General features: G+C 36.2%; 4 protein-coding genes across 10 annotated transcripts; 1 reads left to right on the top strand and 3 right to left on the bottom strand.

Annotated features, from left to right (window-relative positions):
• Window positions 1-438: 438 nt before the first annotated feature.
• Window positions 439-5,033, bottom strand: LOC103487724 (eukaryotic translation initiation factor 4B2). Of its 2 annotated transcripts, XM_051082472.1 has the most exons (4): window positions 3,295-5,033; window positions 1,245-1,510; window positions 1,001-1,202; window positions 439-798 (listed from the first exon to the last, which is right to left on the bottom strand). In XM_051082472.1, exons 1-4 carry the CDS (start codon window positions 4,401-4,403, stop codon window positions 780-782), a joined length of 1,596 nt encoding a protein of 531 aa, XP_050938429.1. In that variant the 5' UTR covers window positions 4,404-5,033; the 3' UTR covers window positions 439-779. The 2 variants fall into 2 exon arrangements, with proteins under 2 accessions (XP_050938429.1, XP_008444377.2); XM_008446155.3 differs by having other exon boundaries at window positions 1,001-1,510.
• Window positions 5,034-6,739: 1,706 nt separating this feature from the next.
• On the bottom strand, window positions 6,740-7,956 carry LOC103487725 (sufE-like protein 2, chloroplastic). The gene has a single exon (XM_008446157.3). It carries the CDS (start codon window positions 7,749-7,751, stop codon window positions 7,029-7,031), a length of 723 nt encoding a protein of 240 aa, XP_008444379.2. The 5' UTR covers window positions 7,752-7,956; the 3' UTR covers window positions 6,740-7,028.
• Window positions 7,957-8,954: 998 nt separating this feature from the next.
• LOC103487727 (uncharacterized) lies at window positions 8,955-13,679 on the bottom strand. The gene is made up of 14 exons (XM_008446158.3): window positions 13,502-13,679; window positions 13,023-13,170; window positions 12,619-12,876; window positions 12,287-12,461; window positions 11,749-11,810; window positions 11,507-11,670; window positions 11,298-11,395; window positions 10,827-10,885; window positions 10,599-10,733; window positions 10,266-10,501; window positions 10,026-10,182; window positions 9,674-9,749; window positions 9,537-9,587; window positions 8,955-9,443 (listed from the first exon to the last, which is right to left on the bottom strand). The coding sequence occupies exons 1-14, from the start codon at window positions 13,552-13,554 to the stop codon at window positions 9,223-9,225; spliced, it is 1,893 nt and encodes a 630-aa protein (XP_008444380.1). The 5' UTR covers window positions 13,555-13,679; the 3' UTR covers window positions 8,955-9,222.
• A 2,546-nt stretch (window positions 13,680-16,225) lies between these two features.
• Window positions 16,226-21,603, top strand: LOC103487728 (coilin-like). Of its 6 annotated transcripts, XM_051082469.1 has the most exons (13): window positions 16,226-16,464; window positions 16,914-17,148; window positions 17,363-17,427; window positions 17,514-17,717; window positions 18,380-18,542; window positions 18,968-19,042; window positions 19,315-19,468; window positions 19,562-19,602; window positions 19,689-19,880; window positions 20,022-20,093; window positions 20,174-20,311; window positions 20,828-21,056; window positions 21,146-21,603. In XM_051082469.1, the coding sequence occupies exons 2-13, from the start codon at window positions 16,954-16,956 to the stop codon at window positions 21,280-21,282; spliced, it is 1,665 nt and encodes a 554-aa protein (XP_050938426.1). In that variant the 5' UTR covers window positions 16,226-16,464; window positions 16,914-16,953; the 3' UTR covers window positions 21,283-21,603. The 6 variants fall into 6 exon arrangements, with proteins under 6 accessions (XP_050938426.1, XP_050938428.1, XP_008444387.2 ...); XM_008446165.3 differs by lacking the exon at window positions 16,226-16,464 and having other exon boundaries at window positions 16,826-17,148; window positions 21,155-21,603; XM_008446163.3 differs by lacking the exon at window positions 16,226-16,464 and having other exon boundaries at window positions 16,831-17,148.
• The last annotated feature ends 311 nt before the right edge of the window (window positions 21,604-21,914 follow it).

The raw sequence follows: 21,914 nt of genomic DNA, 5'->3' as shown, positions 1-21,914 counted from the left end.
AGAGATGCTCTGTTATCTCAATTCCAAAATGACTTTTGATTTTGATTAAGTAATGCTTTCTTCCTAAAAAGAAGATATTAAAATATGCCATTTTCATTTGTGGTTACTCAAATTTGAGTCTCGTTAAACAATTACTGAGGTAACCAAAACCAATGTGCACCAAAAAGCCTGTTTGAAAATACATATTATTCCTAAAACAAATTTTATGTTGTTACGTATTAAATTTGTTTTTAATACAAATTTTCCAACAAAGCTGAAAAAGTCAAAGAAGCAAGCAAGCAGAAAGATGAATGGTACCTACCCCTTAGGTTAGGTTTCATAATATCCAATGATTGAAACAACAATTTTGACCATTTTGTTCCTACGAATGAGGCAAGAAAAGCAGCAGTTTATAACATCTTCCACGTGCAAATGAATCAACTTAGATTGACATGTCCATGAGCAAAATGAACCAAATTAGCTGTATAACACAGAATGACTGTTACAAGATGAAGAAGAAGAAGAAGATAAACTAGGGAATCCCAACAGTCTGGTTATATGCGAGTCCTAACCATAATACAGGCTCTTCAATTTCAACAAAATTAAGAAATAGCAATTTTACATCGTTTGAAAGGGTAACAAAAGTTTGGCACCAGACAACTAGTACTCTCGCTCCAATTTCCAGAGCTCAGGGAAAAAAGAAAAGAAAAGAAAAAACCATCGTAAAAAGTGAGACCAATGTATTATTAGCTTCCAATACTCAAAAGTAGATCGTAAATCAATGGTATCCACAAGGCAGCTTACCATCTATCCCTCGACCTGGAATAAGAACAGAAATGCAATATTTGAGAGATTCAAAACGAACAAGGTGGTCTTATGAACAAGCCAAAAATTTCAAAAATATCCCCCCCCTCCCCAAAAATTTTATGCAATTGTTATTTCTCGCAGATGAAATAAAACATTTAGAACGTTTAAGAACCAAGAATCAAAGAGAAGAACAAAATGATTAGCAAATCCAAACCTCTCCATGTCTCTGTTGCCCAAAAATCCTCCATCTCTGGCACCTTGAATTGGTTTTCTATCATCAGCGGGTCTACTCCATACATCTGCAGTGCCACGTGATCGAGGTCTATCCACAGATTCAAAACTTCTGGACTCGTCAAAGGATCCTTGAGAAGGTGGTCTTTCTGGAAAGACAGTGGCCCTACCTGCTCCAGAGCCAGGTCTTTCTGAAAAGACGGCAGCCCTACCTGCTCCAGAGCCAGGTCTTTCTGGAAAGACGGCAGCCCTGCCTGCTCCAGAGCCGGGTCTGTCAGTAGCTTTCTTTCCAAAGCGAACTTTGTCATCCAAATCAAGGATCAGCGTCTCCAGTTCATGTTCTTTTTTATTAATTCTCTCACGCAGATTTTGCATCTCTCCAGCAGATTCTTGCACCGATTCTTTGTTAGCATTCAGAGATAACCCTTCCTCAAGTTCCTTTCTTAGGACATCAATTTCCTCTTTCAACATCTTTTCCTCTTCTGTTTCAGGCCTGTGGTAAAAGAGTAAGCCACATTTAAGAGAAGAACCACCTCATGACTAGAAAATCAAGCAATTCAAAGCATACTAATCAACATTCTCCTACGGTGTTTTCACCTAATTCAATTGAGGTGATAAAGTAAGCTTCACTTAGTGCAACAGGCTAATGAAAATAAGGCCAAGATTTGCAGAGTAAGCCCAAAAGGGCCACGTATGACCCTTAGGTCTTGCCAACTTTAAACAAAATCTTTTCATCTTTCTTTTGCTTAAAAAATAAAAATGAATTCCATAAAATTAAAGTGCACGTGCTAGAAAGAGAGTTATCTCCAAGATTCTTTGGAACAAAAAAGAAAAATAATACACTATAAGAAAAACCAGATGTTATAATTTTATTTTGTATTGATTCAATTTCTGGTACCTGTATTCAAATCAAATAATAAGCAATGAAACATACATTTCCTAAAATGTAGTCATCAACATATAATAAATTTCTAAAGAGGTTAAGAAATCTACTTTCTGACGAACTGGTTGATTACTGGCATCCAATTCATTTGACAGCAAATGTGATCTAATGATTTAACCACTTCACAGCTTAGCATTCACAGGTTCTAATTCTTTCACAACTTTTTCTGGCACGAATATAACTGAAATTTAACCACTTCACAGCTTAGCATTTGTGCTGGGCTGTTCCCAAGAGTTGTTTGGAGGCATTTTACCAGCTTATGCAGGGCAATTTCTTTGGATAGCTAGAGTTCTGTTTGGAAGCATTTTAATCTCCCAAGTCCTACCCCCAGAAGATTAAAGTTCTTTGGGAACTTAGTCACTCATGAATTAATGCTTACAATAGATTATAAAGAAGGTGTTCTTGGCTCACCCTATCTTCAAATTGGTGCTCTGTGTAAAGAAGCAAATGAATCACAAAGGCACTTCTATCCACTGCCCTTTCTTTTCAATTTATGTCTTTTATATATGTCCCCTGAAATATTTGGGCCAATTTATTTTCTTGTCTTTGATTGGAGCATGGTTCTCCCCTTTGAAGTCTTCTGGATGAATTTACTTCTCAAAGGCATACATTCAGATAGTCCTAGAATTTCTTCATATCGCAAGAACAATCATGTGGTTGATTTGGAATGACAGAAATATCAGACTATTCCGAGGTAATGATCAAAGTCCAGAAGATGTCTTGGAGTCTCCGCTCTTCATGGCCTAGTGATGGCTGCTTTGTAGAGTCTTTGGTAAATACGATTAGGGACAAAATAAACAATTTATGAGAGCTCACGTGGTAAATTGGATATAAACCAGAATTCTAAACACTAAACCAAAAGTTATTAGAAAATCACATTCCGTCAATTCTTGGTTTGTTGTTTCCTGATGATAAGTGATAACCAAATATTAACCCATGACTCCTACAGCAAAGTAAACAAGTTGGATAGAACTGTAAGACATATATGATCACTCAAGTTCTAATTCTCAAGTTATAGCTAGGTCATCATCTCTTGTCCATCATACATGCTAATTTGCTCCGTAGGTCCTAGCAACGCCTTTTATCATAAGTATAAAAATATTAGGAAGGCTACTCCAAAAATTACTCTACTCAGCTGATGACATAGGCAGCTAGCTGTCAGAACCTTAACAGAGTGAAAAATCAAGTTAAAACTAATTCTCAATAGAACAGCTCCGGCTAGCTTCATATCGGAAAAGAACCAAATGACAATCAGAAAACCAACAAATTATACCCTGCACTGAACAACAACAGATAGATATAGAGATTAACACTATTGAAACTGAAATTAGGACCTGTCAACGGCGCGATGCTCGAGTTGCAGATCAATCTTTCGCCAGTCCTTGCCACGTTCCTCCAGCAAAACTTCCCTAGGTTTGGCATCCCCAAATGGATTGACTTTTGGCCTCGGCTTCGCCATATTTTCTACGCCCTGTAATCCTGGACCCTCCGAACGGCTGGATTGAGCACTCGAAGGCCTGCTAGAGTGAGCACTGGTTGGCCTACTGGTTCTTTTGGCCTCAATTTCTGTATCCAACTTTTTCCAATCCAACCCTTTCTCAGCCAAAACCTCCTCTCTCGGCCTTGCTGCTCCAAAAGGATTTGGCTTGTTTGTCCTCGTGGCTTCATTTGTAACGACATTACCTTTGGGTGGATCCAATACTAATCGGGGTCGTTCTGTGTCACTATCACGCGAACGGCCTCTACCCCAGCGATCAGGCTCGTTCGCCTCACGATAACCAGAACCAAATGTGGAGGATCTCGACGGAATAGGCTTTTTAACACTTGCCCAGTTATCGACCTCGTCTGCCCTAGATGCCATCCCACCCATGCCACCGCCTAATGACCCATACCTATTCTGTCGACCCGAATCCAATGTGGGAGATTTCTTCGTCATTGCCCAATTATCCACCTCGTCAGCCCTCGAAGGTTGATCAAAATTAGAAGCCCTAGGAGATGGACCTCTGCGTTCCTCGTCGAACCCACCATACGACCGTCGACCACCACCCCAGGACCCATCGCCTTCATCACGGTCTCGAAATCGCCCAGCAGACATACTTTGCCGATCATAAGTGGGAAATCCCCCACCGAGGCGGCCAGAACGCACTTCCTCGCCAGAGCGGTCTTTTGGACCAGTTGGAAGCCGAATCATTTCCTCCGGTGTCAAGCCCTGACTGTCCGTTATCCTACCTCCGGTGCCAGGACCCGTGGGGGTACCCATAGTGAATTCCGACAGAGACATCTTCTTCTTTTTGGGCTTGGTGCTAACAGCTTCCCTAAGGCTAGGGAAATTCTTGGATTCAGCTTGGGAGGCAGCGGCAGCGGCTTGTGCCTCCCGTTCCTCAGCCTCAGCACGCTCGGCATCAGCGGCCCAGGCTCCGATTCCACCCCAGGGTTTTGACATTTGTGTGCGGTTTGGTTTGGGTTAAAGGTCGAGATCCAGGAATTGGAAGAATTGAAATAGAGGGGAGAAGAGAGATCTAAAGGAAGAAAAGGAGTTTGGGGGAATGAGCTAGGCTCCTTTAATGGAGCCGGAGCTCAGAGAACATGCGATTGAAATAGGAAGGGGGAAACGGTGGCTGTGAGAGAGGGAGAAGGATATTTTATACAAATCTCTCAAATTCCCCTCTCTTCCTTTTTTATGGTTCCCTATTGGAAATGTAGAGGGGAGGCCCGGAGGGAGGGAGGGAGGGAGGGAGGGAGGGAGGGAGGGAGTGTGTGTGAGTGGGGGAGTCGTGGAGAATGGAGATTGTGGGAGTTTGGGTTTCACGCGCTCAGGAGTTGACGATCATCTGCGCTCTTGACTTTCAACCTATTGGACGCTCAGGATCCCTTGTTTCTCCATTTATTTGGTATCAACACAACACTTACCTTTCCATTTCCTAATACCATTAATTTTAAATCACATAAAATCAAATCAAACTATAGTTTATCACTTTTTAATTCCCCATTTAAAATCTAACATCGCTTCTGTTTTCTAAATTGGTGGCATCGGATTTTCTTTTTTCTTCAAATTATAATATTAATAATACTAAGTTTCTTTTAGTCTCTTCATTCTAAATTATTATATTATAATTATCATTTCTTTTAGTCTCTTCGTGTATCAAGTTTGTTTGTATAATCATTATTATCCTTTTCCTGATCATTTTTATAACCTTACTTAGTTTTGAGGTTTCATATACTTAAATACTTGCTTACATGGCTATATACACTATTATAAACAGGTTTCTTAAGATATAAATTTGTCCCATCCCAATCATTTACAAATTTTTTTTTAAAAAAAAAAAATTAAATGATAAATGGATAATAATACATATTTTTCTGGTAGTAATACGATAGCACTACATATTTTTCCAAATAATTATGAAATTTAGATAGTTTTATAGAAGAAATTCTATACTAAATATGTGGTATAGGACTTTATTATCTGTGAATGTGTCATTCTGTCTTTTCATCTTTTCGAGAAACTGTATCACTTTATTTCATCCCATTTTATCATAATGATAATCCATCTCAATTTACTTGGTACGACCATAATAATAATAACAACAATTCATATTAAATCTTCGGTGCTGTCTTCCATTTTTGTTTTCTTGTAATTAAATCCCATTCTCCTTTTCTTTTCTTCAGTCCAATAATGACCTTTTGGAGACAACAACTCTGTCCACTTAGTGGACATATTTTTCATTCTTTAAGAGTGAGAAAATCATTTAAAAAATAATAATCCAATACCCTCACTAAGAAAAATTTAAGAAATCAGCAAATACAGAACACAAACACATGAAGATAAATAAAACAACCGTGTGGTTCTCACTATCAGCTATATCACAGGCAAACAGTTTATATCTTCAACATTATTAAAGAGGTTTCTTTAAAGCTATCACATGCTAAGACCACTTTTGTCTCCCTCTTCTCAATCACCTTTGAAACTTGTTAAGCTTCTTCTAAACTCATAATATTCACATTTATATCTATTATCAATAGATTAACGAACTGTTTGAACATTTACTTTTGTTGATTCAAATGTTGTCTTATTTAATTCAATAAAATTTCTTACCTTTTGATTGATTATTAGTACTTTACTTGTTGACTATGAAATGATAACTTATTTTACTACTTTGTTTTTATGAAATTAGACTATACTATTTCTTTAAATAAGCTATAAAAAAATTAAGAAAAACTATGTTAAACTTGTTTTAAAGAATTTTATTGTATTTTTAAATGGAAAACATTTTTTTTTTTTATTTACGAGATGTTTGTTTTACACGACTACATGTATCAAATTATTAGTTCAATTGTATCAAAGTGTTAATTAATCATTTTAAAGTTATTGCACAAGTATAGACCTTAAATATGTCAGTATTTTAACTTCCATCTCATTTAAAATTTAAAATGGATGAAAAAAAAAGCCACCCCTTAATGATCTATAGTTTATTTAAAAAGTGTGATTTGAATCGTATGTATATAAATATTATTCATTTTAAAGTTAGACTATCTGATAACATTTTAAAGTTATCAATTGGTAACGAAAAGAAAAATTATCTGTAAGTGACATTCATTTTTCCAAGGTGAGGTTTTTTTAACACAAACGTGAAATTCTCCACATAGATGATAGCATGTGTTGCCAACTAAAACTTGGGTCTTAAGGTTAATCAATGATGTTGAAATTAATACTAATTTTAAAACCCATTTATACAGGTTAGTTGCTACTTGTTTGATATGAAGAGCAGAGAAAAACACTTCTAACCGAATGGAAAACTTGTCCAATATCATGAGGTATTATTAGTACAACCTACGGTATGATGATTTTATGTTACAATCAAAAGATACCTGTTTGAGTGTTGGTTTGGTATGGCAAGATTACAATACTATCACATTTAGTTACCTGTTGCGTTGGTACGATGACGTTACAAGCTTTTCTCGTTCAGATCATATGAAATTGATTGATTGATCTACCCTGTTGCTTTCTCAATTTTTGACGATGAAGGAACAGCTCGTGAAGATTAAATTCTCCAACCCAGCCTTCGATTCATCCATGGAGACGACGATGAACAGTACGGAAGGTAAAAGGCTCCAATGGCGGTTTCACTTCAGTTTTGGAAACCAAAGTGTTGGTCCTCATTTGCATACTCATCAACACATTTTGCCATGTATTAACCCTAGATGTCGCTTTTCCGTGCAATCCAACGTTCACAGCCTCCAAATCATCGCTCCTCACATTCAAAACCTCCCACGGCTCTGCACCTTCCAGCATCCAGATCAAACACGAACAATATCCTTTCGCTATCTCTGAATCACTGTCCGCTTTGAATCTCATCCGGTCGAACTCGTCAATTTTCACATCCAACCACACCTGCGCCGCGCATCCCCTCACTCGATTCTCCGGTATTCGAATCGCTTTGTCCGAAGAGCCAAGAATCGCCGCGTAATGCAACAGTCGTTTAACCCGATCAATCGGCTCCAGGAGAGACTCGAATTCCAAAACAAGTCGACGAAGTTTATCGGCCACAAATTCAGACGAATAAACCGGAATTGCAATCGAATCGAGATCGCAGTTAGGGCGTGGACTACATAATTTGTTAGAGGAAGTGAGATTAAGATCATGAGATATGGCACATCTTACAGATTTGGACGCCGCAAATCTGCGGTTCACCACATGAGGAGAGCGAAATTGTTGAAAATGGAGCTTGGAGGAACCTGAAAAGTCAGAGAAGGCAATTCGAGAAGAAGCAATCATAGGGATTGAAGACATGTTTGGATGGAAAGAAAGGAAGAGGGAGGAAGAAACTGGGAAAGTTTAGAAAATAGAAAGGGAGTGAAAAGGAAGGGAGCCATGTTTGAGGAAGGAAGAATAAGAGGAAGCTCGAATTCCGCCCCCACTCTCTGCTGCTCTCCTTACCGGGTCCATCACTCCCATAATAATGAAGCTCCTGGCTGCTTATAAATGACACGACGAAACATGAGAGTATTTATATGGGAAACCGAGGAGGTTTGGGAGAAGAGCAATAGAAGTTGATGATGGATGGGCCCTCCACTAGATATGAAAGGGATCCTGTGGCCCACGAAAGTGCATCGATTTGAAAGCCCAAAAAGGTGGGGGAATTGCATCGGGTCTCTCCTGTAATAATTTAATTTATAGGATAGAACAGTACCACCGATAGACTTTGCTATATTTGCAATTTTTTTTAAATATTGCTACATACTTAATAATTATTCTAAAAATTGCTACCTATTATAATTATCCTTAATTTATTAAATAACGCAACTTGCACTTAAATAATCGAAATAGAATAATTTTTATTTCAAATAAATAAATAAGAAAATAATTGAAGGCGTCATCACTTACGAGTGTGTGAAAGTTTCATTAATTTGGCTTTTTCTTTATATGAATCAAAGTTGAGTTAGAAAACATTGAGAATGATCTTTAGTTATCTCTCAATCTTAGAACTGATAAGTTGAAACTCCCATTATCCGGTTGTTAGTTCTAAACAAGAATTGAGCTACAAAACTTGAATTTTACTTGAGAAAAATAACACTAAAAAAATTGGGTGGGCTCGGCGGCTGCTTTCTTTGTAATTAACAACCGACTATATATATATATATATATGTATGTATGTATGTAAATTGTAGGTTTCTTGTCTACTTCGTTTACTCTTTCCATTGAGTGGAAACTACTTTATCATTTTAAATACAAACATTCTTCTACGAACCTGGAAGGTGGCAAGATGATTGGATAACATATATACATATATATATATATATAAAAAGTTTTGAGACATTTGACCATTATAAAAACAACAGAAAAATGTCATACGGTAGGTAAATATCCCTTTTTTTTTTTTTATTAAAGTAATATTTGAAACTACTTTTAACTCTGAAAAGCATTTAACCATATTATGCAGAGGCATGCAGCCAAAGAGAGACCAGCCACCCCACCATTTATAATTTGATCATGTTACCTAACTTAAAAACTTCATTTCCATATTGTTTAAGCATCCATTGAAGTTTTACATAGAGAGAAGAGAACTTGGATTGATGTCAAAAAGTACGAAGTACAGATTTATGAGAGCCCCAGGAATTTGCTTCAAAGAAGATTTTGACTGATACATCGCAGTACGAAACTCTGTTATTCACCTATTATTTTCCCGCCATATGTATCGATACTCGATAAGAGAATGTAAGCACAATCCAGAGCGATTAACTGCTTTCATAACGCAGTTAGACTAGCTACAATTGATGATAAATAGTGCAGAACCATGGCTTTCAACCGGTGCAGCAATTAAATCTGAGACTAGTCCAAAGTCTTTTCCAGACCATTCTTCTCTGTATTTACAAGAATTCGGACCCAATTTCTTGCCTGGGAGTGCCTGGGCAAGGTCTGAAATCTTCGCAGATATAACGGTCTTCACATTGTTCAGATTGAAGAAAGCAACATATACCTCACCTAAATTAGATCAAAATGTTCTTCAGTAATATGTTGACAGAAGAATGGTTCAGTTATGAGAAAATCCATTTAGAATCTCAGAGATACACTAACCTCCCCTTCCTGTTGCAACCCAAGAGCGAACTCCGGTTGGAATAGCTTTGGCTGCAGGAACAATTTTTATGAATGATCACGATGCTCAAAAAGTTAACTCCCGTCTTAATAATGCAATTCAACGTCAGATTCATTACCTTGTTTATACTTCACAATTGCACAATGCCCTGAATTATGGTTTGCCAACGTCCCATTAGCGTATAAATCCCACTTCTGTTATTATCAGAGTGAGCATTCCAGGAAGAAAATAAGAGGATCAGAAAGATAAAAGTAGGAAGAAAATGAATATGCATATGCAGACGTGAAGTCCAGTATTTTCTTCATCCTCTCCAAAACAAAGATATAATATTTAGCGGGGTGGTTAATCTGGTAAAACTACTCACTGGAAAGGTCAATAATAATATTAATTCCGAATACCTAGCTATGCACAATGATTCTGATGTTAAATTGGAAAAAAATACATTAAAGAAACAAGAGCCAAAGATGAACCTGATTCTCATGCCTTTTACAGGGGAAAAATGACCCCCTCATGATCGCTTCAGAACTATGCTTTCTTTTGGGAGTGGCATCCAGGCAAACCTCCACCGAGCTAGTTGAAAATGATAGAAGTTCCACTTGATCGCGGTGAGTAGCTGCCTCTTTATCTCTGTAACAGAACACAATTTGTTGAGACACTGCTCAAAATCAAAATTTTACACAGCCAAATAAATGCGAAGTATCAAAAATTACATTGCAACTCGGGATCCTCGTTTATATAGACAAAAAGGTGTTTGATATTCATGTTCAGGATTTGCCTTCCAACATATTTTTTCAAGACCTTGATCGACACTTTTAGTAATCCAACCAGTCGTGTCTGAATATGCACATTTGGTGAGACCCAATATAGGTGAAGCTGATGCCTCCAAACCTCTGGAATGCCATTTCACAATTCGCTTTCTAAAATTTGTTGAAGCAATTTTAAGAAACTGTAAAGGCAACGAAAATAAAAGGTAAAAATGTTGATATCAGAAAGTTTTTCTCCTAACTTCTAAATTCTAAAAAATGGAAAAAAGCTCAACTTGCCTCCATATTATTTGAGCTAAAGGAGTTAATCTCTAGTAGGGTCGGATTGGTGATGATACTAAAGGTGGTATTGTCTATATTCCTCAAATCTCCTCCAAACATAATTGGAGACTTGGATATAGACCATAAAGTCATCTGAAAAAAAAGAAAAGAAAAGCAACAATTCTATGTCAAATGAGAATTCCTAAGATAATTTACTCTCTCTTTTAAGTACAAAAAAAGGGGTACCTGAGTTCTTTGTTCATCTATGTTGAGGTTGGTTGTCCTATGTGGCCCATTATTCGAACCTAAACATTTTATTTCACATATTAATAACATTTATACATGCTTAATTTGAAATATTATTGGACAAGGTGCCCAAAAGATGGTTTGCTCAATCCCATTAATTTGTATTCAGTCTCCTCATACAAATCATTTATTTATTATTAGGGAACTTAATTTAATAATTAGTTCATATCTAAATTAGGCATCATTACTCGCAGAAAAATGATTCATAAAAGACAGTTGCATATAATTCTTTTATCGAATCTAGTAAGGCTTTTTTCCAAATAACAAGGAACAAGAACATGTTACCAAACTCCTTAAGATTGTTACTCAACCTGATTGTACAATCATTTTTAGTTTGTTCAGTCTAATTGCAATCTTACCCCTCAGCTCCCAGAAAGGAACATGAAAAAATAACTTATAAAATTGTATAACCTGGATCAGTAAGCCACCCCAGTGGAAGCATATCTAAATCAGGCCATGATTTGCCCAGCAAACCTGCGGTACCTATCATATTAGCAGTAGCAAAATCCCTGAAGAAGAGATGAAACAGATTGTGTAAGTATGGTACAAGTTGAGATGATATCGACATAAAATGATATGAGTTTAAATCTCTTGAATTGAAACATAACTACTTCATTTACCTGGTGACGTCAAAGTGAGAAACGATGTCATTCCAAGTATCCCAATCATCACCTGTTATTCTATACATATTAGCCAGCCCACTTACAGCCTTGGCCATGGCTGGCGTTGCACTTGTTCCAGGGGACAGAGAATACACTATTGTGCTGTTAAGTTGTTTAAGAACCTGTGCATACTCAAGGAATTAGCATTTAGCGAAGGTGTGTGTGAGAGAGAGAGAGAGACAGAGAGAGAGAGAGCATACATCAGACACAAAGGTTATTTCATCTAAATCCAAATCATCGCCAAAGACACAATCATGTTTCACTGCCAGAAAAATAAGATTATAAAGAATGATCATTTCAGGTTAGTATCCAGGTTCCAGGAAATAGTGGGAGCAAAAATAAATTAACATCATTTGACATGCAAATTATAGACTTATTACCTATATATTGCTATAGTCAGAATCTATATTTCTAAGTATGAGGTACATTTTCTTTGGAGTTATGGTGTTCTTGAAATCTATGATCATGATTAACACATTACTAGACTTCGTATCTATGATTAGTGCATTTTGCCACAGAAAACAATAAGATATGGCTAGATTTATTCCTATCAAACTATTGATTGGAAAAAAGCATTTATATCAGATTTTTCAGGGCATCTCAAGTGTTCTAAAGATAATAGGTTAAAATGTTAAAGTTGAAGAGTAAGATGAAATTCTTTACAAATTGATAACAGTCTATCAAATACTTCTACAGTGAGAAGCAACCTTACTTTTTGTTAATGACAGTCAAACTTACCAAAATCAACACCCCAATCAGCATATTGTTGATACAGGGACCTTAAGAAGGCTTTTCCAGCTCCTGATTTAACGTTTACACTCATGAAACCATTATGCATCCATCCACAAGCCCTCGACTTGATTCCTATATCACTTGCAAGCCACTTTTTCCCGGATTCTACATAGGCATCTCCCTAAGAAGCAATTGAGAAAATTTAAGCAGAAACTCCCTATCTTTCATCCAAGAGAGGAAAAAAAGAATTTAACACAATTAACATTTCTGCTGTGTTATATTGCCGATTATTTATCAATGCTCACAGTATACAGTATAAGGGAACTTGCCCAAGTTACCTTTGAAATGTCCAATATAGGAGTATTGGCATTTACTGCCTGTGTACTTATTCCTCTCATAACATGAATTCCAAACTTCAAACCCATAGCATGAACTTTCTTAGCTACTTCAGAGAATCCCTTTCCACCCTGAGAGGAAGGCCACCGAACTGGGTCCGGGGCCATCCTCCCCCATTCATCAATCACATCAAATCCAAGAGAATCAGTGTATGCACCAGGAACCTTTTTTCTATACCAGAGGTAATCCACAATCACGTACTGCATCAAGTAAAAGAAACGCGAAGATTAATTTTCCTACATTTTACTGCATTACATTACAATAAAGCTAAAAGAATCCAAACATTAGATCATAAAAATGGGCAATAATACAAACAAAATTTGTCAGTCATTTACCAAATTCCTACCTCGTATCCCTTAGATTTAAGCTTATTGGCAACAATCTCAACATTGTTTAGGAATTCTTCTTCGGAAATAATCCAGGAAAATGAGTCGTAGGAGTTCCAACCTCTCGGTGGGAGGGCAGCGCGTTCTGGTCCAGTTTGTGAAGAGACCCTGAAACAGAATAGAGTTCGTATACACCAAATGATTAGTAAGCCAGTGGCTTTATCGAAACCATAACCTTAGATTATTTGAAGTCCCAAACTAAACATATTCCTAAATTTGCAGCAGGAATAAAAAGGAAGAAATAGAATCCTAACAATGGAATGCAAAATTTGAAAACAAATGAAGTGGGTTTTGGTTAAATCAATAAGAATCCAAGTTTATAAAGGAAGTAGAAAAATCTTAACTAAATATGGAAAAACCCAATTCTTAAAACATTCCAGAATTAACAACCATAGAAGCAACTTAAACTAAAAGTGAGAGAGAGGAGAGATTTACGGACCAATTAAAGAGAAGCCCAAAAGAGAAGAAGAGGGAAAAGCAGACGTTTTTCATGATGTGTGTTGTCTACGGCAGTGGCGGTTCTCAACCATCAAATTCAGAGTAAGACCATAAAACAGGATTCTGCTATGTGTTTGATGCCTTCAACTTCAACACTGAAAATCCAAAATTAGAAAAACGAATTAATAAAAGGATAAAAACCCGTTTGGATAATAGAATTCAATTACATAGGACGGCAGTGTATTGACTCATCTACTTGGTGGGGCCGTGGAATGTGACCCTTTAGGTGGATCATCCACTATTCATGAATGAAATCCAAGATTAATCTCTTTTATAATTTCTAAGGCAAGACGTGTGTGAGTAGCAAGTGATAATGAAAGGCTAATTATTTAACGTTCAGACCAAAGCTGTGATATCTTCTTCTTCTTCTTCTTCTTCTTCTTCTTCCCCTTCCTTCCTTCCTTTTTTTTTTCTTTTTTTGGCTAAACTAATTAAGTTGAGGCCATGTAGAGAGAACCAAAAAAATTAATTACAAAGTAAGCTTTGTTATCCAAAAAGGAAAAAATAAAAAGAGAACCTTTACATCAAAACAAGATAACTCAAGAGTATGCCTAAGTATAGATTAAGTGGAAAATACAAGGAGTGGGATTGGTGTATATATATATATATATATATATATATATATATTAAGCAAACACAGAAAAAGCAAAAAAAAAAAAAAAAAAGGTTTAGTTCATATGAACACAGGGGAACAATTTAGGAAATTTGAGGTGGAAAATCCAATAGACTATGGGAGTAAAAAAAAAAATTATGCCTAAAATGGTACCTTCTTGAGTTAAAAAAATTATGTCTAAGATGGCTAAAATGTACCTTCTTGAGTTAAAAAAATTGTGTCTAAAATGGTACATTCTTGAGTTAAAAAAATTATGCCTAAAATGGTACCTTCATGAATTTTATAAGTTGTCTTCTAAGCTATGAAAATATATTTATCGGAATGAATCTTATTATTTTATATAGGCATAAAAAAAACCTTGTCTATGATAATAAATTGGTCGTGCTATATTTATGTTAGAAATGTAAAAACTGGTTTAACAATATATGCAAATAGAAAAAGAATTCAATCATGAAAGGATAAAATACTTCTTCCATATCCTTGTTTAAAAAAAAATTATTTCAAAAGATTTGTAATTACAATATAGTTGTTTGTTAATAATTTTTTGTGTAGAGTTTGGAAATTTACGGTAGTTTCTTTTTAGTGTAAAACTGTCAGTCACATTATGGTGGTCTTTTTAAATAAAATTTTTCATTCACTTTTGATATATAAAAATATAAGATAGGAAAATAAATAAAATATAATAGTTCACCGACAATTGAGGCATAATTAGAGATGAATTAAACTAAAGTTTGCAATCGAATTTAGGAAAGTGTTTTGAACAGATGATAACACAGCGGGGTTATGATGTTTAGTTGAAAGCTTTTTAAATTCATGAACAACAATAATAATGTTTAAGAAAAACCAGAAGATAATAATTGTAATGAGAAACAAAAAGAAAGAAAACGAAAAATGATTTGGCGGAATGAGAAGGAAAAGAGGATTTACCAGCAGATGAGAGAAATGGGATGGAAGTGAAGAAGAACTGGTGGGTATGTGCAGCTTTAAATAGTAGAAGTTAGGCCAAAGCTCGGGGGCCGCCAAGGGTAGTGGTCACTGGTCGGTGGATCTGTGGATTCCCATTTCCCATTTCCCAAGGCTGGTCTATGTAAATTGTAACGCCAAGCTTCTTCATAGGCAACCAGTACTTCGTAAACCAATTATGTTGAAGGAAAGATGATTGATTATATATACGTAACTAAACACCAGCTTACCCATATTGCAACAACAGTATATATATGAAGACAAGAATCTTGCATGGGGTCAAAGTTGAAACAGATTCCCCACAGTGGACATCAGTTTGGAAATTGAAATTTGACTTGGCCTTTTGCATGCATACATGTCAACCACTACCTCTTTCTTCGATTATATTTTCCTTTTCTTCTAAAGTGAACCAAGGGAAGGGAAACCAAAATTCCATGCCATGCCGAGATGCAGCATCCTCTACTCCAACCACTACCCAAGTTTAACCACTTTTTTCTCGGATGCTTCACACCTGTTATCCCAAGCGTCCGCTTTCTTTCTTCAAGGGGTTTCTTTTCAATAACCACTCTAATATTTTGCAGCTACAAGCTCTCCCTGGTGAGCTTGCAAGCCGAACATGCGCTCTTAGATGGTATTAGAAAGTAATTAACAATATTTTTGGACGAAAATATATTCATTAACTGATCCTTTGAAAAATTCTACACAGTCTAGAATGATTAAACAATGGTGTTCAAATCACCATTGACAACATCCAAACATACAAAATGAGAGGTATCTCGTGGTGGCTTATATTTTAGTACAAAAAGCTATAACTCTATTGCCCATTGGGTGGTTTAACTATATGTCTAGAATTTTGTCTACCTATATTAAACTTTTTTTTTCCTTTTTTGGGTACTCTTAAGTAAAAATTGTGAAATTAATTAACCATGTCATAGGAAATTTGGTGAGAGGTCAATTATATCACGAGAATATCTTATTCTTCATTATGTCCCACTAGAACAATTAAGGCTAATAATAGTGGAGTTGCTTTATTATGTTTTGTTTCCCACAGGCTTAACACAAGTGCAGTCTAGGCTGCTTTACAAATTACCCTCACCACCCACAGAACGTCTCCGTCTATATTTTTTTTTAAAACTGTCATTCTTTATTTTCAATATTTTGAGCCTTCAATTTCATCTTGATCGTGAGATCATCCATGTTCGAGTCCGTAAGAAGTAACGATTCCTTCATGAAAATCTACTTTTACTTCAACTCCAATGGATTGTCCCAATGTGGTATAGAAATTCCTTTTTGGTTAGTTTGTTTTAACTTAACGGAACAACAAAAAGGTTTGTAACTATTATTAAAGTTGTTTCACCCTTAAAGATTTGATTTGATTTTTATTTTTTATTTTTGAAAACTAAGTACTCTTCCGTTTTACTTTCAAATTTTCATTAGTTTTTGAAAAAACCAAGTTAAATTTTTAATACTAAGATGTAATTTTTAAAACTTGTTTTTGTTCTTAAAATTTGGAAAAGAATGATTATAAAAGGATTGGATAAGAATTCAACATTGAAAAGAGAGTAAAAAATGAATCAGAAAATAAGTTTAATTTGGAAAATAAGAATCCTCCCTCCAGATTCCGAAAGAAGATTAAAACAAAAAGGATTCTTTTTAATGAAAATTAAAGGAAATTTGACTATAGAAACAAGAGGGATTAATTTTTTTTTTTCAAAGAAAAGGTTAATTAATAATTGTTCACTATATGTTGACTCAAACATATGAAGCTTTGAATCAGTCTGAGTTGCTTTGCCGCTGGAAGATTCTTCGGATGATCGATGAATTCGGGCACTGTGAGAATACGTTTGGTTTTTGAAGAGGGGCAGCTACTGAGCAAGTCTCACAGGAAAAATGGACTGAAACGGAGTTGGATTCTTCTCAAATCTCATCTCCCTACCATTTCCGACTTCTCTTCCTATCTTCTTGACTTTTTCTTGCTTCGCAGTGCTTGTCCTCATGGCCTCATTCTTTCCGTAAGTTCGTCTCTCAACCTTTCTGGCTATCCAATGTGGGTGTCTCATTTTTACATGCATTTTATGTTAGGGAGGAGTGGGGAGGACTTTGGAATTCATCAAACAATCAGATAGATTGACTTACCTTCTCCTGGATGTAGTGGATTTTTTTTGTTTAGGCAGTTCACTGTAAATGTGATATATGCATGCTTAACTTGTCTTTTCCCTTTTACAGATGGATGGTTTTGTTCTACCTCCTTTTGAGCCTACTTCTATTTTGAAGGATAAAGATATTGTTAGGTCAGTTTGTGGGCCGCATTTCCTCTTTCAATACTTCGTCTCTATAAGACCAGGTGTCCCAGTTTGCCGCATTGTTCTTCTAACAGGGTTAAGAAGAATGCGGACAATGTGGCTGCAGTTGACAAGATGGAAGAGCTTGTGAACAAGTGCACTGACTACAAAAATGAAGCAGATGCAGTTGATGAACCTTATGATCTTCTGCGTCAGTTGGAAGACACTTTGGATGCGGGAAGCGTTAAGAAAACACTTTCCAGCAAGAGGAAGGCACTGAAAACACTTCACAGTTCAAAGTACGTAGCACCAATCTCTGTCATTGCAGATGCTAAAGAATCGCATACCATTAATTTTTATGAGCAGGCAGCATTTCAATGTTCAAACACCATGTTCTCGAAGGGACGAGAAACCCTTGGTGTTTATATGTTGCTTTTGTTCATGGTAGTTGCTTCAATGTGAATGTTACCAGTTTATAAAATGCCATTTATGGTTCCAGTAGAATTTGGAAGTGATTTTATATTTCTAAATTATTCGATACCTTTGTAAACAAGATTCTGAAGTTGGTAAAAGAAGAACAAGGATGTGAGTATCACGTACTTGTTAGTTCTTGCTGTTATCTTTAAGGGTTAGTTACCGTAACTATATACTTAAGTTTGAATAATTTGTCTTGAAAACGTGGTTCTGGCTCACTGGTAACATCAGACCTTGACCATGCGAGGTTTGTGAACTAATACAAGCCAGAATGAGCTTGAATTTTATTTTATTCCACATCCATGGTTTTCAGGTGACACCATCTCTTTCTAGTCTCCGTACCAGGTATATGATCAATATCCACATACTAGTTTTAGGACAATTTTCATTTAGTTTGACGAAGTTTCATTTCATATTGCATGGTTGTATCTTGTAAGAATTGTCTTATGCGTAATTCATGTTTCTTATTATTCTGTCCAACTTGTAGGATGAAGAAAAAAAGAGTTGTTCCAACTTCCAAATATTTGAAGTTTCGTGCAGAGCATAATGGTAGATTCCAGCACAAAGTTTTTCTTTCTGAAAAGAGACTGATCAAGAAACACAAACCATCCAACGGTCATACTGATGCAAGTGTCTCCAACAAGCAAAAGGCTAGTAAAGTTTATCTTGTCAGCGTAGTTTAATTAATAAAATGTTCTTTGTTTTATTAACTTTTTGAGATGAAGGATGGAAAGATCGATCCTTGTCTCAACCCCAACCATATGAATCTCTGACAATGTCCTCATCCCCATAATCAATCTTTATTTAAACTTTTAGAGTTTTAGTTTGTAGAAATTGATTTCTTATGATATTAGTTAATAAGATTCCATGACGTTAGTCTTTTAAACTACTATGGAAACTAGGAATTGATTCAATTTTCTTCTGTTTATAGGATGTTAACTTTTAGTCTTTTAAACTACTATGGAAACTAGGAATTGATTCAATTTTCTTCTGTTTATAGGATGTTAACTTTTCTAAGTCATTTAACCTTGTGTACAAAAGTAGTTAACTCATTGTAATTTTTCATCTTTTTCAGCTTCAAAAGTTTTCTTCTCCGGAAAAGGATAAAAGGAAAATGATGAGGAAGCAGGTCAAAACTCGGAAGAAAAAGGTACTCGGTGCTCTTGGTGCCTGCTCCTGAGATGGTTTACCTTTCATATATACTAGTGGAGTTGATATCCTGTTTCAACGTCAACTCTACATTCTATTGGATATGACCTATATCTTTAACCACATACATGGGTAAAATTGATTAACTATTGTGTCTTTTAGGTACTGGGTTGTTAGATTGGAAAAACATATGGCATGCACTTTTAGCCATCTAAAAATGAGAGTGTGTCAATTACATCCTTGAGTGATTATTATTCCTTCATCATTCTGCAGGTACAGCAACAAAGAGTTGAAAAGAGTAACAGTAAGTTACCTGATGAGAATTACGTTGAGGACTCTGAACAGCTAGCTGGCAGTAGTGATGATGAAGAAATTGTACCGGTGGTAATTAGACCCGGACATGTTCGTTTTCTGCCTCTTGGTCAAGGTCTGTCTGCGTTTCTTATTATTTGAAAATGCATGATATAACTTTATGCTGTTGGTGCAAGTACTAACAAGTTTATTTAAATTTGACTCCCAGCAGAGGCAAACCAGATTGTCCATCCAGCTCAAGCTTCAATGGTATTGTCCCTGCGTTTAGATCTCTTTCCTGTTGTGGTCCTTGCAAGTGAAACCAAGTTCTTCGACAATGGAATTGATTGTTTCAGGACACCATACGGTTGAATGGGATGGCAGTTAAGAATGTAAGAAACAGGGGTCAAAGGAAATCCTCATCTTGGACGAGTAACTGCAATAACTGTGAAGGACAAAGTTCTAAGCCGCAAGCTGAAAAAGGTTTATCGACTATGAACCGCCCAATTGACTTCAATAAGCTTAAACCTTGTGCTAGCTTGCCCGAGGTTTGTTTTGATAATTTTTACATGCTTATGAATATTGCATGGCCTCTCCTACACTGGAATTAGCTTCTGTCGCTAATGTATGTTTATATTGGCCCTTGTTTGGAATTGGATTCATCTCTTCCATGAACTTGTATATTGCAGAGAGGTGATATAATTGCATATCGTTTAATAGAATTATCATCAACCTGGACTCCGGAACTTTCCTCCTTCAGAGTAATAATTCTGTTGGCTCTCTTAAGATATAAATATTTTAGATGATGGCACAGAATTATACCTTGCTCAATGTATGCTAGGTTGGAAAGGTATTGTGGTGTAAACCTGAAGCAAATAAGATTATGACGATTCCAGTTCCAGAATATCCATTTGTTTATAAGAAGGCGATGAATGATGAATCAATTAAACATCCATATGCAGAGGATGGCTCTTTAAAGGTGCTCAAATTAGCCATTTTTTTTTTCTGTTTTAGGAATGGCTAGTACTCATGGTCTTAAGCTAGCACCAACCAATATTGGTGGCTCAGTAGTCCTTTGCTATCCAATATAGTTCTAGTTGTTCTTGCTTTATGAGAAAAGGTCCCGGATAGTTGGGCTTCTATCACTCCGGTGTTTGATATAGATTTAAGATTCGGCTGTTTGTAAACCATGAAGCTAATAGCTAGTTAACAGTCAATTTGTCTTGTTCACTTTGAGTTTGTCAGATAATGTAAGAAGCATATGTCACCAGGGACGATCAAATTTAGAGCATCTTAAACTTAATTAAATTGTGCTAGCCAACTGCCTGTTTTCTGTTGTCAGGTCAGGCTCAGCTTCCTGATCGTTATTTTGCCAAGATGGAAAATTATGCTCCCATTTAGTTCCTAAGTTTATAGGCCATCAGGCATAAGGCCTCATAGCAGCTGCTAATTGCTATTTGAAAGAGATTAACAAGTGGCGCTTTAATTTATACAGACAGATTACTCCTCACTCATTGACATCAAAATCGTTGAGCATAAAAACTCAGTAGGTTTTGAAGAAGCTGCCGGTAATATCAGAGAAGCATCCGGTGCAAAACAAAGCTGGAACAAGTGGGAGAACCATTCCACTACACCGAAACAAAGCTGGAACAAATGGGGGGAGAACCACCCCAAGCCACCAAAACAAAGCTGGAAAAAGTGGAAGGACAGTACCAGTGTACGGGGTAATGAAGCTACTTGTGTTATGTGTTAGAATTAAGTAAATCTGATGTTACAACAATTTTATTTGCTCAATTCTGTCTGTTGTTTCTAGTCATTTCAGGAAATGTAAAGGAAAATGCATGGGATGAAATTCTCCAGGCTTTCAGCGCAAAGAAAGCTAATTTGTCCAATGAAGTTCGATGGAGAACAGGGGAGAAGAAAGCTTGGGAAGGAGCTCATGATCCATGAGAATCACTCCAGTGGGGTACATTTGCTAGCATGTAAAGTCAAGCACCTCAAGGGCAAGATGTCTATTTTTCAATTTATGCAATATTGTACAAGATTTTGCTACATTCTCTGTAAAAGGCTATGGAACTTAGGGGCATTTTGTTTGAGTGTTTAGGCTCAATAATTTCATCTTGTTGTAGAGAACTTTTCTATTCTATCATGGTGGAAGCAAAATGGGGAATGCTGCTTCGCTTCCATCTCAAGATAGAATATTTTCAGCTACAGGAGTATATTGTTTGTGCCTGCTAGAGAAACTTTAATGTAACAAAAATACTTCAGGAATTTTGGTCACATATACCAACTAAGCAAAGAAATTACACGGCCTCAGACACACTTTGCACAAACATAAACTGACATAAATCTGGTTTGAACTTTCCATTGAATCATACCAAAAAGAAAAGGAACATATTTCTTTTCTACCAAAATATCATATCGGTCCTTATTCTTTAACAAATCTTAATTTCGTCCCTGCTGTTTATTCACAGTTGATTTTGTCAAAATATATATGCATTGTTCATGTTGGCATTCTCTTTATAGGTTTAATTTACTTAAAAGTATTTCTATCAATGGGTCTCAATACTTCGAAAACATTC

The sequence above is a fragment of the Cucumis melo genome, chromosome 3 (assembly GCF_025177605.1).
Source record: "Cucumis melo cultivar AY chromosome 3, USDA_Cmelo_AY_1.0, whole genome shotgun sequence".
Lineage (NCBI taxonomy): Eukaryota > Viridiplantae > Streptophyta > Magnoliopsida > Cucurbitales > Cucurbitaceae > Cucumis > Cucumis melo.
This window is presented reverse-complemented; position numbering and strand designations above follow the sequence as displayed.

Bases quoted from the DNA above. Each gene is read 5' to 3' on its own strand.
- LOC103487724 (XM_008446155.3), bottom strand. From the start codon at position 4,403: ATGTCAAAACCCTGGGGTGGAATCGGAGCCTGGGCCGCTGATGCCGAG. The intron at 1,511-3,294 runs GTCCTAATTTCA...CTTTTACCACAG, and splicing joins GAGCATCGCGCCGTTGACAG to GCCTGAAACAGAAGAGGAAA.
- LOC103487725 (XM_008446157.3), bottom strand. From the start codon at position 7,751: ATGTCTTCAATCCCTATGATTGCTTCTTCTCGAATTGCCTTCTCTGAC.
- LOC103487727 (XM_008446158.3), bottom strand. From the start codon at position 13,554: ATGAAAAACGTCTGCTTTTCCCTCTTCTTCTCTTTTGGGCTTCTCTTT. The intron at 11,396-11,506 runs GTAAATGAAGTA...TCTCTTCTTCAG, and splicing joins TCTCACTTTGACGTCACCAG to GGATTTTGCTACTGCTAATA. The intron at 10,502-10,598 runs GCAAGTTGAGCT...TTGCCTTTACAG, and splicing joins TTAGCTCAAATAATATGGAG to TTTCTTAAAATTGCTTCAAC.
- LOC103487728 (XM_051082469.1), top strand. From the start codon at position 16,954: ATGAATTCGGGCACTGTGAGAATACGTTTGGTTTTTGAAGAGGGGCAG. The intron at 19,469-19,561 runs GTCTGTCTGCGT...TTTGACTCCCAG, and splicing joins TTTTCTGCCTCTTGGTCAAG to CAGAGGCAAACCAGATTGTC. The intron at 21,057-21,145 runs GTAATGAAGCTA...TGTTGTTTCTAG, and splicing joins GGACAGTACCAGTGTACGGG to TCATTTCAGGAAATGTAAAG.